Source organism: Rhincodon typus, chromosome 19 (assembly GCF_021869965.1).
Source record: "Rhincodon typus isolate 14 chromosome 19, sRhiTyp1.1, whole genome shotgun sequence".
Taxonomy (NCBI): domain Eukaryota; kingdom Metazoa; phylum Chordata; class Chondrichthyes; order Orectolobiformes; family Rhincodontidae; genus Rhincodon; species Rhincodon typus.
The window spans coordinates 22,954-41,129 of NC_063350.1; the positions used below are offsets into that span (position 1 = coordinate 22,954).

The following is an 18,176-nucleotide window of genomic DNA, read 5'->3' on the forward strand; positions in this document are numbered from 1 at the left end:
TTCTCATTCTCTGTTTCTCATCCTCTTTTTCTGCACTTATGTCTCTGACCCTCTGTTTCTCATCCTTTGTTTCTGCTCCTCTTTTTGTCATCCTTTGTTTCTCATCCTTTGTTTCTGACCCTCTGTTTCTCATCCTGTGCCTCAGCCCCTCTGTTCTCATTCTCTGTTTCTACCTTTCTGCTTCTGCGCCCCTGTTTCGGCCCCTCTGCTTCTGCCTTTCTGTTTCTTAACCATTGTTTCTCATTCTCTATTTCTGCACCTCTTTTCCTCGTCCTCTGATTTTCATTGTCTGTTTCTGCCCCTCTGTTGCTAACACTGTTTCTCATCTTCTGTTTGTGCAACTCTCTTCCTCCCTCTCTGTTTCACACCCTCTGTTTGTCATCTTCTGTTTCTCATCCTCTGCTTCTTCCCTCATGTTTCTGCACCTCTGTTTCTCATCCTCTGCTTCTGCCCCTCCATTTCTCATTCTCTGTTTCTCATCCTTTGTTTCTGCCCCTCTGTTTCTCATCCTGTGTCTCCGCCCCTCTGTTCTCATTCTCTATTTCTGCCCTTCTGTTTCTGCACCTCTGTTTCTGCTCCTCTGTTTCTTCCCCTCTGTTTCTCATCCTCTGATTCTCATCCTCTGTTTCCCATCCTCTGATTCTGCCACACTGTTTCTAACCCTCTTTTTCTCATACTCTGCATCTGACGTGCTGTTTCTCATCCTCTGTCTCTGACAATCTATTTCTCAGAGTTCTGAGAAAGGGTCACCAGACCTGAAACTTTAACTCTGTTTTTTCCTTCACAGATGCTGCCAAACCTGCTGAGATTTTCAACAACTTTGTTTCTGTTCCTGATTTACAGCATCCGCAGTTCTTTCGGTTTTTACTCTGTTTCTCATCCTCTGTTTATGCCATTGTATATCTCAATCCCCTTTTTCTCATCCTCTGTTTCCCATCCTCTGATTCTGCCACATTGTTTCTCACCCTCTTTTTCTCATACTCTGCATCCAACCTGCTGTTTCTCATCCTCTGTCTCTGATTCTCTGTTTCTCAGAGTTCTGAGGAAGGGTCACCGGACCCGAAATGTTAACTCTGTTTTTTTCCTTCACAGATGCTGCCAAACCCGCTCAGCTTTTCCAGCAACTTTGTTTCTGTTCCTGATTTACAGCATCCACTGTTCTTTTGGTTTTTACTCTGTTTCTCATCCTCTGTTTATGCCACTCTATATCTCAATCTCCTTTTTCTCATCCTTTGTTTCTGTCACAGTATTCCACGCCCTTTGTTTCTCATTACCTGTTTCTCATTTTCTTTTTTCATCCTCTACTTCTGCCATTCTGTTTCTCATCCTTTGTAGCCATCCTCTGTTTCTCATCCCCTGTTTCTCTTTCTCTTTTTCCCATCTGCTATTTCTCATTCTTTGTTTTTGCCACTCTCTTTTTAATGTTCTGTTTCTTAGCCTCCGTGTCTGTCACACTGTTTCTTGATCTCTCTTCCTGCCCCTCTCTCTCATCCTCTATTTCCCCTGCTTTTTTTTTATTGTCATCTGTATCAAATTCTGTCAAATTTTCACTCTAATCCTTCCACTCTATTTCTGCCACTCTGCCTGTCCATCTGTTTCTGCCACATTGTTTCTCATCCTCATTTTGTCATCCTCTATTTCTGCCACATTGTTTCTCATCCTCTGTATCTGACCTGTTGTTTCTTATCCTCTGTCTCTGACACTCTTTTTCTCTTTCTCAGTTTCTGCCACTCTGTTCCTCATCAACTGTTTCTCTTTCTCTGTTCAGCCCTCTCTGTCTGCCATTCCCTATTTTCTCACCCTGTTTTTGCCACACTGCTTCCCATCCTCTGTTTCTGTTGTTCTGTTTCTCATCCTTTGATTCTCATCCCATTTCTCATTTTTGTTTTTGCATCCTTTGTTTCGCCACTCTGTTTCTCATCCTCTCTTCGTGCCACTCTGTTTCTCATCCTTTGTTTCTCATTGACTGTTTCTGCCACACTCATACTCATCCTCTGAATCTGCCACTCTGTTTCTCACCCCTGTATCTCATTCTCTTTTTCTCAGCTGCTGTTTCTCATCCTCTATTTGCGTGACTTGTTGTGACCTTGAAGAGGGCAGCAGAGTGGTGACACTGATTGGCTCATGAGGGGAAGATCTGCATCAGTGCATTCACTGCTTCCAGAAGGTGGCTTGTGGAGGGGCTGTTGTCAAGTGACAGTTGGAACTATGATGTTGTTGCTATTGCAGAGACTTGGTTAAGGGAGGGACAGGATTGGCAGCTTAATGTTCCAGGATACAGATGTATCAGGCAGGATGGAGGGGGATATAAAAGAGGTGGGAGAGTTGGACTACTTATTAAGGAGAATATCACAGCCGCACTGCAGGAGAACATCTCAGATGGCTCATATAGCAAGGCAATGTAGGTAGAGCTCAGGAACAAGAAGGGTGCAATCAGTATTTGAGGTTTACCATAGGCCACCTAACAGCCAGCGGGAGATAGAAGAACAGATATGCAGGCAGAATGTGGCAAGATGTAAAAGTAACAAGGTTGTTTCAGAGATAGTAGGGACTGCAGATGCTGGAGAATCTGAGATAACAAGGTGTAGAGCTGGATGAACATAGCAGGCCAAGCAGCATCAGAGGAGCAGTCTTCATTTCTGAAGAAGGGTCTAGGCCCGAAACGTCAGCTTTACTGCTCCTCTGATGCTGCTTGGCCTGCTGTGTACATCCAGCTCTACACCTTGTTATCTCTGTAACAACGTTGTTGTCGTGGGTGATTTTAACTTCCCATATATTGACTGGGACTCACTTAATGCTTGGGGCTCGGATGGGGCAGAGTTTGTAAGGAGCACCCAGCAGGGCTTCTTGAAAGAGAATGTAGATAGTCCATCTAAGAAAGGGGCCGTACTGGACCTAATATTGGGGAATGAGCCTGACCAGGTGATCGGCATCTCACTAGGGGAGCAGCTCGGGAACAGTGATCACAATTCAGTAAGCTTTAAAGTACTGATGGATAAAGATAGGTGTAGTTGTCAGATGAAGGTGTTAAATTGGGGGAATGCTAATTACAACAAAATTAGGCAGGAACTGAAGAATTTAGATTGGAGGCAAATCAACATATTGTATGTGGGAGGCTTTCAAGTGTAAGTTGATAGGAACTCAGGACCAGCACATTCCTGTAAGGATGAAGGATAAGTACGGCAAGTTTAGGGAGCCTGGATAATGAGAAATATTGTGAGCCTAATCAAAAAGAAAAAGGAAGCATTTATCATGGCTAGGAGGCTGGGAACGCACAAAGGCAGGGTGGAAAACAAGGCAAGTCGAAAGAAACTTAAGCAAGGAGTCAGGACGGCTAAAAGGGGTCATGAAAAGTCATTGGCCAAAGGATTAAGGAAGATCCCAAGGCTTTTTATACATATTTAAAGAGCAAGAGGGTAGCCAGGCAGAGGGTTGGCCCACTCAGGGACAGGGAAGGGAATTTGTGTGGAGCCAGAGAAAATGGGCGAGGTATTAAATAAGTACTTTGCATCAGTATTCACCATAGAGAAGAACTTGGTGGATGATGAGTCTGGGGAAGGGTGTGTAGATAGTTTGGGTCATGTTGAGATCAAAAGGGAGGAGGTATTGGGGGTCTTGAAAAACATTAAGGTAGACAAATCCCCAGGGCCTGATGGGATATAGCCCAGAATATTGAGAGAGGCAAGGGAGGAAATTGCTGGGACCTTGAGGGAAGTCTTTGTATCCTCACTGGCTCAGGGGAGGTCCCAGAGGATTGGAGAATAGCCAATGTTGTTCCTTTGTTTAAGAAAGGTGACAAGGATAATCCAGCCAATTATAGGCTGGTGAACCTTACATCAGTGGTAGGGAAATTATTGGAGAGGATTCTTCGAGACAGGATTTACTCCCACCTGGAAATCAGTAGGCGTATTAGCGAGAGGCAACATGGTTTTGTGAAGGGGAGGTCATGCCTCACTAACTTGGTTGAGTTTTTTGAGTAAGTGATGAAGATGATCGCTGAGGGGAGGGCAGTGGATGCTGTCTACATGGACTTCAATAAGGCCTTTGACAAGGTCCCTCATGTCAGGCTGATACAGGAAGTAAAGTTGCATGGGGTCAGAGGTGAGCTTGCCAGATGGATAAAAAAAACTGGCTTGGTCATAGAAGACAGAGGGTAGCAGTGGAAGGGTGCATTTCTGAATGGAGGGCTGTGACTAGTAGCGTTCCTCAGGGATCAGTGTTGGGACGTTTGCTGTTTGTAATATATATAAATGATTTGGAGGAGAATGTAACTGGTCTGATTAGTATACTGATGACATAAAGGTTGGTGGAATTGTGGATAGCAATGAGGACCATCAAAGGATACAGCTGGATATAGATCGATTGGTGACTTGGGCAGAAAGATGGTGGATGGAGTTTAATCCAGAAAATGTAAGGTAATGCATTTTGGAAGGTCTAATCCAGATGGAAAATATACAGTAAATGGCAGAACCCTTAAGAGTACTGATAAGGATCTGGGTGTACAGGTACACAAGTCACTGAAAGTGGTAATGCTGGTGGAAACGGTAGTCAACAAGGCATATGGCGTGCTTGCCTTCATTGGCTGGTGCATTGAGTTTAAAAATTGGCAGGTAATGTTGCAGCTTTATAGAACCTTAGTTAGGCCACATTTGGAATATTGTGTTCAATTCTGGTTGCCACACTACCACAAGGATATGGTGGCTTTGGAGAGGGTACAGAAAAGATTTACCATGGATGTAGCCTAGTATGGAGGGCATTAGCTATGAGGAGAGGTTGGAGAAAGTTGGGTTGTTCTCACTGGAACGACGGAGGTTGAGGGGCGACCTGATAGAGGTCTACAAGATTATGAAGGGCATGGACAGACTGGACAGTCAGAAACTTTTCCCCAGGTTGGAGGAGTCAGTTACAGGGGGCCATGGGTTTAAGGTGCGAGGGGAAAGATTTAAAGGTGATTTATGAGGCAAGTTTTTTACACAAAGGTTGATGGGTGTCTGGAACTTGCTGCCAGGGGAGGTAGTGGAAGCAGATACTGTGTGACTTTTAAAGGGCGTCTTGACAAATACATGAATAGGATGGAAATAGAGAGATATGGTCCCCAGAAGGGTAGGGGGTTTTAGTTGTGATAAAGGCTTAGAGGGCCGAAGGGCCTGTTCCTGTACTGTCATTTTCTTTGTTCACTCTGTTTCTCGGTCCTCTGTTTCTGCAACTCTATTTCTCCCACTGTTTTCTTGGCCTCTGTTTCTGCCACACTGTTTAGAACATAGAACAAAGAACAGTACAGCACAGTACAGGTCCTTCGGCCCACGATGTTGTGCCGAACTTTTACCCGAAACCTAAGGTCTATCTAACCTCCACCGCTACCTTATACTATCATCCATATGCCTATCTAATAGCCGCTTAAATGCCCCTAATGAGGCTGACTCCACTACCCTCTCTGGCAATGCATTCCACACCCCTACCACTCTCTGAGTAAAGAACCTACCTCTGACGTCTCCCCGATATCTACCTCCTTTCACTTTAAAACTATGTCCCCTCGTAAAAGCTACCTCCACCCTAGGAAAAAGTCTCTGGCTGTCCACTCTATCTATTCCTCTGGTCATCTTGTACACCTCTATCAAGTCACCTCTCATCCTTTGTCGTTCAAAAGAGAAAAGCCCTAGCTCTCTCAACCTTTCCTCGTAAGACCTTCCCTCCATTCCAGGCAATATCCTGGTAAATCTCCTCTGCACCTTTTCCAACGTTTCCACATCTTTCCTGTAATGAGGTGACCAGAACTGGACACAATACTCCAGATGTGGCTGAACCAGGCTTTTGTATAGCTGGAGCATAACTTCACAGCTCTTGAACTCAATCCCTCTATTAATGAAAGCTAGCACATCATACGCCTTCTTAACAACTCTATCCACCTGGGTGGCAGCTTTCAGGGAACTGTGAAGATGAACCCCAAGATCCCTCTGCTCCTCCACACTGCCAATAATCTTTCTGTTAACCCTGTATTCTGTTTCAAGTTTGTCCTTCCAAAATGAATCACCTCACACTTTTCAGGATTAAACTCCATCTGCCACTTCTCAGCCCAGGTCTGCATTCTATCAATGTCCCTTTGTAACCTAGAACAGCCCTCTGCACTGTCCACAACGCGACCCACCTTCGTATCATCTGCGAACTTACTAATCCACCCTTCCACTCCTTCATCCAAATCATTTACAAAAATCACAAATAGAAGAGGACCCAGAACGGATCCTTGTGGTACACCACTCGTAACTGAGCACCATGTTGAATATTTTCTGTCCATTACCACCCTTTGTCTTCTAAGGGTGAGTCAATTCTGAATCCAATCTGCCATATTTCCCCCTATCCCATGCTTCCTTATCTTCTGCATGAGCCTACCATGGGGAACCTTATCAAACGCCTTACTTAAATCCATGTATACCACATCCACTGCTCCACCTTCATCCACGTGTTTGGTCACCTCTTAAAAAAATTCAATAAGACTTGTGAGGCATGATCTACCTCTCACAAATCCATGCTGACTATCACGAATCAAACTGTGCCTTTCCAAGTGATCATAAATCCTGTCTCTCAGAGCCCTTTCCAATAATTTGCCCACCACTGACGTAAGACTAACTGGTCTGTAATTTCCGGGGTTATCCCTGTTCCCTTTTTTGAACAAGGGAATGACGTTTGCCTCTTTCCAATCTTCTGGCACTATACCCGTGGACAGTGATATTTCTGTTTCTCGTCCTCTGTTTCTGCCACTCTATTTCTCCCACTGTGTTTGTCTTGGCCTCTGTTTCTGCCACACTGTTTCTCGTCCTCTGTTTCTGCCACTCTATTTCTGCCACTCTATTTCTCCCACTCTGTTTCTCATCCTCTGTTTTTCATCTTCTATTTTGTCATTTTTTTTAATCATACCTAGTTTCACATTCTCTGCGTCTGCCACTCTCATCCCTCCACTCTAATTTCTGCCACTCTGCTTCTGCACTCTGTTTCTCATTCTCTGGTTCTCATCCTTATTTTATCATCCTCTGTCCCTGATGCACTGCCTCTCATTCTTTGTTTCTCATTCTTTGTGTCTACCCCTCTGTTTCTGCCCCTCTGTTGTCATTCTCTGTTTTTTCAGCCCATCTATTTCTCATCCTCTGTTTCTCATCCACTATACCTGCACTGCCTTTCTGCTTCTGCACCTCTGCTTCTCATCCTCTTTTTCTCATCCTCTGCATCTGACCCATTGTTTCTGTCGTATCGTTTCTCATCCTCTGCATCTGACCCAGTTTCTCATTCTCTGTTTCTGCCCCTCTATTCCTCCTCCTCTAGTTTCTCATCCTCTCTTCCTGCCTCTTTGTTCTTCGTCCTCTGTAGTACATCCTCTGTTTACGCCACTCCGTCTCTCATTCCCCTTTTACTCATCCTCTGTTCTGCCACACTGCTTCCCATCCTCTGTTTCTGTCACTCTATTTCTCACCCTTCGTTTCTCATCCCGTTTCTCATTTTCTTTTTTTCTTCCTCTGTTTCTGCCAAACTGTTTCTCATCCTCTGTATCTGCCGCTCTGTTTCTCACCCCACTGTTTCTCATTGTCTTTTTCTCATCTGCTGTTTCTCATCCTCCGTTTTGCCCACTGTTTTTCGCACTCTATTTCTCAACCTCTCTGTCTGCCACACTGTTTTTGTCCTCAGTTTCTGCCACTCTGTTTATCACCCTCTCTTTCTCATCCTCTTTTTCTGCCACTCTTTTTTTATCATAACCCATTTCACATGCTCTGTTTCTGACACTCTGCTTCTGTACTCTGTTTCACATCCTCTATTTCTCATTCTCTGTTTCACCTTCTCTCTTTCAGCCATTCTAATCCTGCTCCTCTATTTCTGCCATGCTGCCGCTGCACTCTGGTTCTCATCCTCTGTTTCTATTTCTGTTTCTCATCTACTGTTTCCCCATCCTGTTTCTCATCCTCTCTTTCTGCCCCTCTGCTTCTCATTCTCTGTTTCTCATCCTTTGTTTCTGCCATTCTGTTTCTCATCTTCTGCTGTGTATACACTGTTTCTCATCCTCTGCTTCTCCCCCTCTGTTTCTGCCCCTCTCTTTCCCTCCTTCTGTTTCTCATCCTGTGCTTCTGCCCCTCTGTTTCACATTCTCTGATTCTGACCCACTGTTTCTCATTTGCTGTTCCTGCCACACTGTTCTTCATTTTCTGTTTTTCATCCTCTCCTTCTGCCACTCTGTTCCTCATTCTCTGTTTCTCACCCTCTGTTATGTCACTCTGTTTTTCATTCCCCTTTTTCTCATCCTGTGTTTCTGCCATACTGCTTGCTATCCTCCATTTCTGTCACTCTGTTTCTCACCCTTTGTTTCTCATCCCCATTTCTCATTTACTTTCTCTCATCCTCTGTCTCTGCCACTCTGTTTCTCATCCCCTGTTTCTGCCACTCTGATTCTAGAACCCTGTTTCTCATCCTCTGTTTATCATCCTGTTTCTACCATTATGTTTCTCATCCTCTGTTTCTCATTCTCTCTTTCTCATCTATTTCTCAACCTCTATTTAGGCCATTTTGTTGCTGCCTCTCTATTTCTGCCACACTCTGCCACTCAATTTCGGAAAATTTGTTTCTTTTCCCCTGTGGATCATCCTGTTTCTGCTATTCTGTTTCTCATCCTCTGTTTCTCATTCTCTTTTTTGCCATGCCGTTTCACATCCTTTGTTTGCCATTCTCTGTGTCTGCCACTCTGTTTCTTATGTTCTGCTTCTGCAACTCTCTTTCATATCAACAGTTTCTCATCGTCTGTTTCTGACACTGTTTCTTATCCTTCATTTCTCATCCTCACTTTATCATCCTGTTTCTGACATGCTGTTTCCCATTCTCTGTTTCTCATACTTTCTTTTTGCCACTGTTTCTCATCCTCTGTTTCTGCTCCTCTGTATCTCATCCTCTGTTTCTGCACCTCTGTTCCTCATCCTCTATTTCTCCTCCCCTGTTTCTGCCACTCTCACCCTAAACCTAACCTTAACCTCTAATCCAAACCTAACCCAAACCCCAATCATAACCCCAACCCTAAACCCAACCCTAATCCTAACACTAACCCTAAACCTAACACTAACCCGAACCTGCATCCTAACCCTAATCCCAACTCTAACCCTAACACCCACCATGACTCTGACCCTAACCCTAATGCTAACCCTGCCCTTGACCCTAACTGTGACCCTGATCCGAACCTGGACCCAACACTAACCCTGACCCTAAATCTGGCCCTGACTCGAACGCTTACCCTCACCCTAACCCCAATCTGAACCCTTACCCTGACCCTGACCCTAACACTGACCCAGACCCAAACCCTAACCCTTACCCTGATTCTAACTCTAACACTGACCCTGTCCCTGACCATAACCAAGACCCTAAGCCTAACCCTGATGCTAACCCTAACTGACCCCAACCCTGATCCTGATGTTAACCCTGACCCTAACACTAACCCTGACACTAACATTGACCCTTACCCTGACCCTGACAGAATGCTTACTCTGACCCTAACCCGAATCCTGACCTTGACACTGACCCTGACTTGGAACCTAACTGTGACCATAACCCTGCCCCTAACCCTGACCCAACCCTAACCCTAACCTTGACACTAACCCTAATCCTAACACTCACTCTCATCCTAGCCCTAAACTCTAACCCTACAGTCTAGCCCTAACGTCTAACCCTAACCCTACTGCAGCTGAGACTAACCCTAACACTAGCCATAGCCCTAAATCTCACCCCAAACCCAAACCCTAAGCCTAACCCTGAATCTTAAACCAAACTCCTAATCCTAAACCCTGCCCCTAAACCTTAAGCCTGACAACCTTAACACTAAACCTAACCCTAACCTTAACCTCAACCCTGAACCCTAACTCGATCCATAACACTAAACCGAACTCAACCTTAACCCTAACCATAATCCTAACACTAGTCCTAAACCTAATCCAAGACCCAGCCCTAACCTAACCCTAACACTAACCTAAACCCTAAACCCCAATCTTAACCCTGAAACCTAACCCTAACTGAGATGCTTACCCTAACCCTAAACACCAGCTGTAACCCTAACCCTAACATTAACCCTAAACTCCAACCGCTCATTCAAACCTAACTCAAAATCCTAATTCTGATCCTGACCCTCACCCATTACCTTGTACCTCACTCTGACCATGACCTAAACCCCATTACTCTCGTCCTAACTCCTAACCCTATCCCTAGCCCTAACCCCTGATCCTCATGCTCATCCTGACTCTAACCTTGACCTTGACCCTAACCTAGACGCTAATGCTAACCTGAATAAAAACCAAAAGAACCGTGGATGTCATAAATCAGGAACAAAAACAGCGGTTGCTAGAAAAGCTCAGCAGGTCTGGCAGCATTTGTGAAGAAAAATCAGTTAACATTTTGCCTATGGTAACCCTCTGTTCTGAGGAAGGGTCATGAGACCCAAAACGTTAACTCTGAGTTTTTTCTTCACAGATGCTGCCAGACCTGTTGAGCTTTTCCTGCAATCTCTGTTTTTTGTTATTAACCCTAATCTGAACCCTGACCCTGACCCTAACCCTAATTGTAAACCAAATCCTGACCATAACCTAACCCTCAGCCTAACCCTAACCGCACTCTAACCCTTTCACAGGTGAAACAAACCCTAAACCCAACCTCAACACTAAGTCCTAAACCTGACCCTAACCCTTATCCTAACTCTAACCCCAACCCTGATCCTGATCAGGACCCTAACCCTGACCCTGGAGGTGGTAGAGGCGGGCACAATAGCATCATTTAAGATGTATCTAGCCAGATACATGAATGGGCAGGGAGCAGAGGGATACAGATCCTTGGAAAATAGGTGACGGGTTTGGATACAGTATCTGGATCAGCGCAGGCTTGGAGGGCTGAAGGGCCTGTTCCTGTGCTGTAATTTTCTTTGTTCTTTCTTTGACCCTGACCCTAACACTAGTCCCATCCCTTGCCCTAATAAACATATTATAAACATAATACAAGCTTCTACCCTGCCTGATCATATGGCATTAGATTCAAAAAGCATGTCATCTAGTTCATTCTTTAATACACTGCTCCAGAAAACAATCCTTATACATTTCAGAAAATTGTCTTCCACAGCTTTAGTGCTCAACTGGCTTGCCCAGTCTATATGCAAATTTAACTTATCCATTGTAACTCTGTTGCCTATGCTGTAAGATTCTACTATCTACTGATAATTACCATTCCTACACTATCACTACTATTTGAGGCCTTTGTGTGATTCCAACCAATTTCTCATGCCCCTTGCTGTTTCTTAGTTCCATCCAGAATCCAAATAATGTTCTTTGAATCTAAGCTCCTCTCTTACTAATGTACTGATCCATCCCTTAGCATCAACACAATTTCACCTCCCTTTCTTGTCTGTCCTTCTTAAATGATGAGGCTCCTTGAATATTTAGTCCAGTCCAGGTCTGCCTCGTCATGTGTCTGTACTATTTTTCAGATCATACTCTATTTCAATTTGTGTCTTTAGACCATCTACCTCGCGAATGCTGCATGCTTGCAGGTTGAGTACCCTTAACTTTGTCCATTTGACATCATTCTACTTGGAAAGCATATTTAATGCTTCAGTTGTTTCTCCTGATTTCCAGTCTCCCTCACATCTTTTTGACGTCCCGTTACAAACTTTACTCCCTTCCAGTTTGGTTAGCCCACAGGTTTCTATCGCTCTGACAAGGTAGTTTAAATGCAGACAAGGATTTATTTTTCAAGAGGGGTGAATGCTAATGCAGATTTGAAGAACAGCAGGACAGTACCTGAAAAAAAAGAGAACTTAACAATATCTATGAAGATGGGTAAGTTTGGTAACAGCAGTTAAGTGGCAGTAGGGTCAACGGAACATGAGCTGGACTGCATGAATTCAGAGAACAGTAATGGTAATTATATTGCACCAGAAATTAAAAAGACTCAACAAGCTGTGCATTTAACACAAAGGGGATTTATTTGACTTTTATCTATGATATAAAACTGAGCTAGAATTTAATAACATCAGAAAAAGACCTCAATAAACATGGTTCATTCCTGAATGTGATTTATAGCACAATCCAATCACTGTTGTAACTTATAAATTCACAGGTACCTCAGCACGTGGGGTAGCTGAGTGAATCTCTTTCGCATTCAGAGCAGGTTAACGGTGGTGGGTGTTGATGTTGATGTGTCAGGAGAGTAGCTAACAGAGTGAATACTTTCCCACACTCAGGGCATGTAAACGGTCCCTCTCCAATGTGAACTTGCTGATCTGTTAGGAAGCTGGATGAGTAAGTGAATTCCTTTCCACACTTGGAGCAAATAAATAGTCTTTCCCCAGCATGAACTCGTTGGTGACTCAGCAAGCTGGAGAACTCAGTGAATTCCTTCCCACATTCAGGGCAGGTCAATTGTTTCACCCTTGTGTGAACTCGTTGGTGTGTCAGCAGTCTGGATGACTGAGTGAATCCCTTACCACATTTGGTGCAAGTGAATGGCATCTCCCCCGTATGACTGCGTTGATGTCTATTCAGATTAGATGAATTCCTGAATACTAACCCACAGTGAAAGCACCTGAACGGTTTCTCATCAGTGTGAATACGTTGATGGCACTTCAGACTCCTGAAAGTTTTAAAACACTTTTCACAGTCTTGGCATTTAAAAGGTCTTTCATCAGCATGGGCTCGTTGGTGTTGCAGCAGGTTGGAAGAATCAGAAAATTCTTTGCCACACTCCAAGCAAGTGAACGGTCTCTCTCCAGCATGAGTACGGTGGTGAGTTACCAGCTGAGATGGGTACCTAAATCGCTTTCCACAGACATCACAGTCCCATGGTTTCTCCTCACTATGAACTGTGCTTTTCACTTCCATATTCAAAGTCTGATGAGATTCAGGTCCTGGTGAATTGAGTGACTCCATAATCTTAATGTGATGTTTGGTTCCAATTTCCCAACTGCAAATCCTCCCCTTCCAGTGGCCTATGAAATTGATTTTAAAAACAAAAGGTGAGCACGCACGCACAAAGCACAAAGAGCTGAATGGAGCCTGTAATTTACAGAACGGCGCACTGAACTTCCATCTCATCATGAAGACATCAAAACCTCTGTTGACCAAGTACTGTTCACCCATCACCCCTATACTCATTGACCAACAGAGGCTCCAGGTTATGAAGTACCAAAAGTTTATAACTAGCACCCTTCCTCACCTTCATGTGTGATCACCTTCAGCTTTGTAATCACTCCCAGCCTCAGAACGGTCCAAAATATCTGCTGTGCTCTCATTTATTTCCCACAGCTTAGGCATTCCTGATTTTGATATTCCCACTATTAGTGGCCATTCATTCAGTTGTCAAAGTCACCATCTCTGGAATTTCCGCCCAAAGCGTCTTCACCTCATCTTTTCCTCTAAATGTGCCTTCATCCTAGCTGTTTAATCAAGCTTTTGCCCACCTGCACTACTATCTACTTATGTGGCTCCATGTCAAACCTTAATAAGGCTGTGACACATAGGAGGAAAAGTAGACCATTCTACCTTGAGTCTGCTCTACCATTCAATGAGATCACGGCTGATCTGCTAATCCTCAGTTCCACTTACCTGCCTTTTCCCATGACCCTCGACTGAAACACAAATGCATTACATGAAAGGTGTGATGAACACAAGTTATTCTTGTTCATTTGGACATATGATTGCTACTGTTTCACCATCACTGGGTGAATAACCTGTAACTCCTTACCTAGCAGATTGTGGAAGCACTTTCACCATATGGACTGTAGCAGTTCAAGAAGGTCAAACATCATCTTCTCCACAGATAGCTAGGGATTGGCAACACATGGTGGCCTTGCTATTGAAGCCCAATTTAGAGAATACATTGTTAAAATGTATGTTGAATAGATTCATAGCATCTGCATCGCCATTCAATAAGATCATGGCTGATCTATTTGTGTTTCAACATTCCCATCTACAAAACCTTTGATTCCCCTACTTAACATTTTATGTTAGAAAAATATTCAATGACTTCTCCTCTACCACCTTCTGAAGCAAGGAGTTCCAAAGCTGCATAACCCTCACAGAAAATACTCCTTATCTGTCTCAAAAGGTGGCCCCTAATTTTAAAATAGTGACCCCTATTTCTTCACAAGATGGAACATCCATTCCACAACCACCTTGTCAAGACCATTCAGGATCTTCCAGATTTCAATCAAGTTACTCCTCAATCTTGAGTGGAAAGAAGACCAGTCTGCCCAAGTTTTGATTTCATAGCATTCCTACAGTGTGGAAGCCAGTCGGCCCATTGGTTTAACACCGACCCTCTGAAGAGCATATCCCATGGCTAATTCATCTAGCCTGCATATCCCTAAATACTATGGGCAATTTAGTTTAGTATGTCTAAACCAGCCAATCTGCACATTTTTGGACTGCGAGAGGAAATCGGAACACCTGGAGGAAACCCACACAGACATGGGGAGAAAGCGCAAACTCCACACAGACAGTCGCCAGAGGGTAGAATTGAACCCAGGTCCCTGGCACCGAGAGGCAGTAGCGCTAACCACTGAGCCACCATGCCGCCTCATATTTTTTTCTCATCAGACATCCCATTGATTCAAGCAAATCAAGCAAACCTCCTAGAAACACCTTAATATACATCCTTCCTTAAGTAAGGAGACCACTACTGCAAACAGGGCCTTTTAGAGTCACAGAGCTGTACAGCACGGAAACAGACCTTTCAGTCCAACTCGTTCATGCCACCCAGATATACTAAATTAATTTAGTGCCATTTGCCAACATTTGGTCCATATCCCTCCAAATGGTTCCTATTCATGTACCCATCCAGATGCCTTTTAAATGTTGTAATTGTACTTCCTCTGGCACCACCCTCTGCATGAAAAAGTTGCCCCTTAGGTCCCTTTGAATCTTTCCCCTCTCACTTTAAATTTATTCCCTCTAGTTTTGGACTCCACTACCCTGGGGAAAAGACATTGGCTATTCACCATATCTGTGCCCCTGATAATTTTATAAACTTCTTTAAGGTCACCCCTCAGGCTTTGACTCTCACGGGAAAACAGCCCTAGCCTATTCATTTTCTCCCTATAGCTCAAGCCCATCAACTCTGGCAACCTTCTTGTAAATCTTTTCTGAAGCCTTTCAAGTTTCACACCATCCTTCTTATAGCAGGGAGATTCAGTACGATTCCAAGTGGTCTCACTAATGGCTATATAATTGAAGCATTAACCACTTACATTTGTGTTCAACTCCTCTTATAATAAACTTCAATATTCCATTAACCCGCCTAATCACTTGTTATACCTACATACAATTTCCTAGGTCATTCTGCATCTATGAATTCTGCAGTAATTCCTTATTTAAAAGTTATGCTACTTTCGCATCCTTCCCAACAAGGTGAACTTCACATTTTCCTACATTATATTCAATCTGTCAGATTTTTGCCTAGTCACTAAATCTATTTATAATTGGACTACATCCTCAAAGCACACTTTTTTACCATCTTTGTGCCATCTGTAAATTTAGCCACTTTGCCTTCATTGTCCTTATTCACATCATTGATATAAATGATAAAAGTTTGAGGGCCAGCACAAGCCCTTGCACGACACCACTCATCACATGGCACCAAAATGTAAAACAGCCACTAATGTATAACTCCATTTTCTGCCAGTCAGCCAATCTTATATCCATGCTAAAGTGTTACCCCCTATACAATGGGCTCCTTGTTTGCGTGTTAATCCTTCATGTGTCATTTTATCTAATACCTTCTGGAAATCCAAGTACAAAATGTTAACAGGCTCCTCTTTATCTACAGAGCAACTTACTCCTTTAAAGAAATCAAATAAATTAGTTAAGCATGATTTCCCTCTCACAAAATCAAATGCACAGTTATCACCATCTTAACCATTGATTCCAACAGCATCTCCATGACAGAAGAAGCTAAGTGGCCTATAGTTTCACGTTTACTGCCTCCCTCCCTTCTTAAATAAGGGGTCATATTTGCTACTTTCTACTCTGATGGAACTTTGAAGATCTACCAATTTTGAAAAATTGATGACAACACATCTTCAACATGGTCCCAAATCAATATTCTGTTATATTATGTGGAGAGTGTTTATTAACCCAATGTACCTTAGAATCTACCTCACTTTGGCAATTTTATGTTGAGAATTGCTGGGCCTGACTTGATTCCAAACTCAAGGATAAAGCCAGCAGCTTCACCTCCACTCAAGCTTGAACTGATATAACAAAGACTTTCAAAAGGGAATTGAAGAAACATCTGAAGAGAAAAATACTGGACTAACATGGCAATAGGATGAGACAATCAGCACTTGCATAGAGCTGGCGTGGTCACAATGAGCGAAACAGCCTCCTTTTATATTGTAATTATAGAATTATACAGTACAGCAGAGACCTTTCAGCCTAGCAAGCCTGTACCACCAAAAAAACACTACTGTACTAGTTCCACTTGCCCATCTACGAACTTTTTAAAGATTGTGAGGTGTCCCACCTCAACTACCCTCCCATACAGTGCATTCCAGATACCTACCACCCTCTAGGTGAAAACGATTTTTCTCAAAGCCCGTCTAAACCTCCTGCTTTTCACATTAAAATGATACTCCTTTGTTACTGATCCTTTGACAAAGGAAATAACTGCTTTCTATTCATCTTGTCCATGGACCTCATAAACTTACACAAATCTATCAGGTCTTCCCTTCAACATTCTCCAAAGAACATGCTCCAAAGAAAATAACCCAAGCTTATTCAGCCTCATTTCATAACTGAAATGTTCAATCTTAGTGAATTTCCTTTGCAAAACCCCAGTTCAATCATATCCTTCCTATACTGTGGTGACTATAACTTCACACAGTGCTCCAGCTAACAAAGTTCTACACAGCTCCAATATGATCTCATTCACTCAAATGGCCAGTATCCAAATTCTGCAACCTTAAACACCCCTGATACAAAGAGGCTTTTAATTGGCTTGTTTTCTATTCATAATCCCAGAAGTGTTCTTACACACAACTGAACCTTTTCTCCCGTCACCAAATCACCCGTGTGTTTTTTTCATCTATTAACCACCAGCAGCAGTAAATCACCCATGTTTTCAATTGAATAATTCATCTGCAAAGTCTGTTAAGGTCAATGCAAACCATCAAAGGTGAGGGAGAGATGGGGAGGGGGAGGGGGAGGTGGAGGTGGGGGTGGGGAGGGAAGGAGAGAGAGAAAGCTAAGCCAAATGAAGTTGGAAACCTGTGTTTTTAGATTCATTTCTGCAAATAACACTGGAAACAAAACAATAGCAAAATACTTCAACTGCTGAAACAGTGAAATAAAAAGAGAAAATATTGGAAATACTTAGCAGGATGAGCAGTAGTGGGGGAAAAGGGAAACAAAGTTAACATTTCAAGGTGTGCAGAATGAATTCAGGCAATAAAAAAAATCTAAAAATTGATTGTCAATAGAAGCCCAGAAGCAGAAGAGAAATGGATGGCAGCACAGAGATGACAATTCCTGACTATGAAAGATCAAATAGGAAGGTAAAGCTGATAAGTTAGTAGCACATAATCAGAGGAAGGGCTGCAGTAAAAACCTCATTTAGACATGGTTAGGAAAAGTAATAGTCAAACCCTGAACACAGCTAAAGAAATACCCATTTTTAGGAAGAAAGTTAGAAGTGATTAGGTGTAGATTAGGTGGATTATAGGAGGGTGGGTCTGGGTGGGATGCTCCAAGGGTCAGTGTGGACTTGTTGGGCCAAAGTTGAATCAGAGATAGTAGGAACTGCAGATGCTGGAGAATCCGAGACAACAAGGTGCACGGCTGGATGAACACAGCAGGCCAAGCAGCATCATAGGAGCAGAGAGGCTGACGTTTCGGGCCTAGACCCTTCATCAGAAAAGGGGGAGGGGAAGGGGGTTCTGAAATAAATAGGGAGAGAGTGGGAGGCGGATAGAAGAGGGATAGAGGAGAGGGTAGGTGGAGAGGAAACAAACAGGTCGAAGAGGCGGGGATGGAGCCGGTAAAGGTGAGTGTAGGTAGGGAGTTAGGAAGGGGATAGGTCAGTCCAGGGAGGACGGACAGGTCAAGGGGGCGGGATGAGGTTGGTCGGTGGGAGATGGAGGTGCGGCTTGAGGTGGGAGGAGGGGATAGGTGGGAGGAAGA

The 18,176-nt window shown here is 43.5% G+C and overlaps 1 protein-coding gene across 1 annotated transcript; it reads right to left on the reverse strand.

Annotated features, from left to right (window-relative positions):
- Positions 1–11,963: 11,963 nt before the first annotated feature.
- On the reverse strand, positions 11,964–14,349 carry LOC109924079 (gastrula zinc finger protein XlCGF49.1-like). Its single transcript, XM_048608317.1, has 2 exons — positions 13,744–14,349; positions 11,964–12,988 (listed from the first exon to the last, which is right to left on the reverse strand). Exon 2 carries the CDS (start codon positions 12,927–12,929, stop codon positions 12,126–12,128), a length of 804 nt encoding a protein of 267 aa, XP_048464274.1. The 5' UTR covers positions 12,930–12,988; positions 13,744–14,349; the 3' UTR covers positions 11,964–12,125.
- Between the last annotated feature and the right edge of the window lie 3,827 nt (positions 14,350–18,176).

Excerpts from the sequence above, each read along its gene's own strand:
- LOC109924079 (XM_048608317.1), bottom strand. The coding sequence starts at position 12,929 with ATGGAGTCACTCAATTCACCAGGACCTGAATCTCATCAGACTTTGAAT.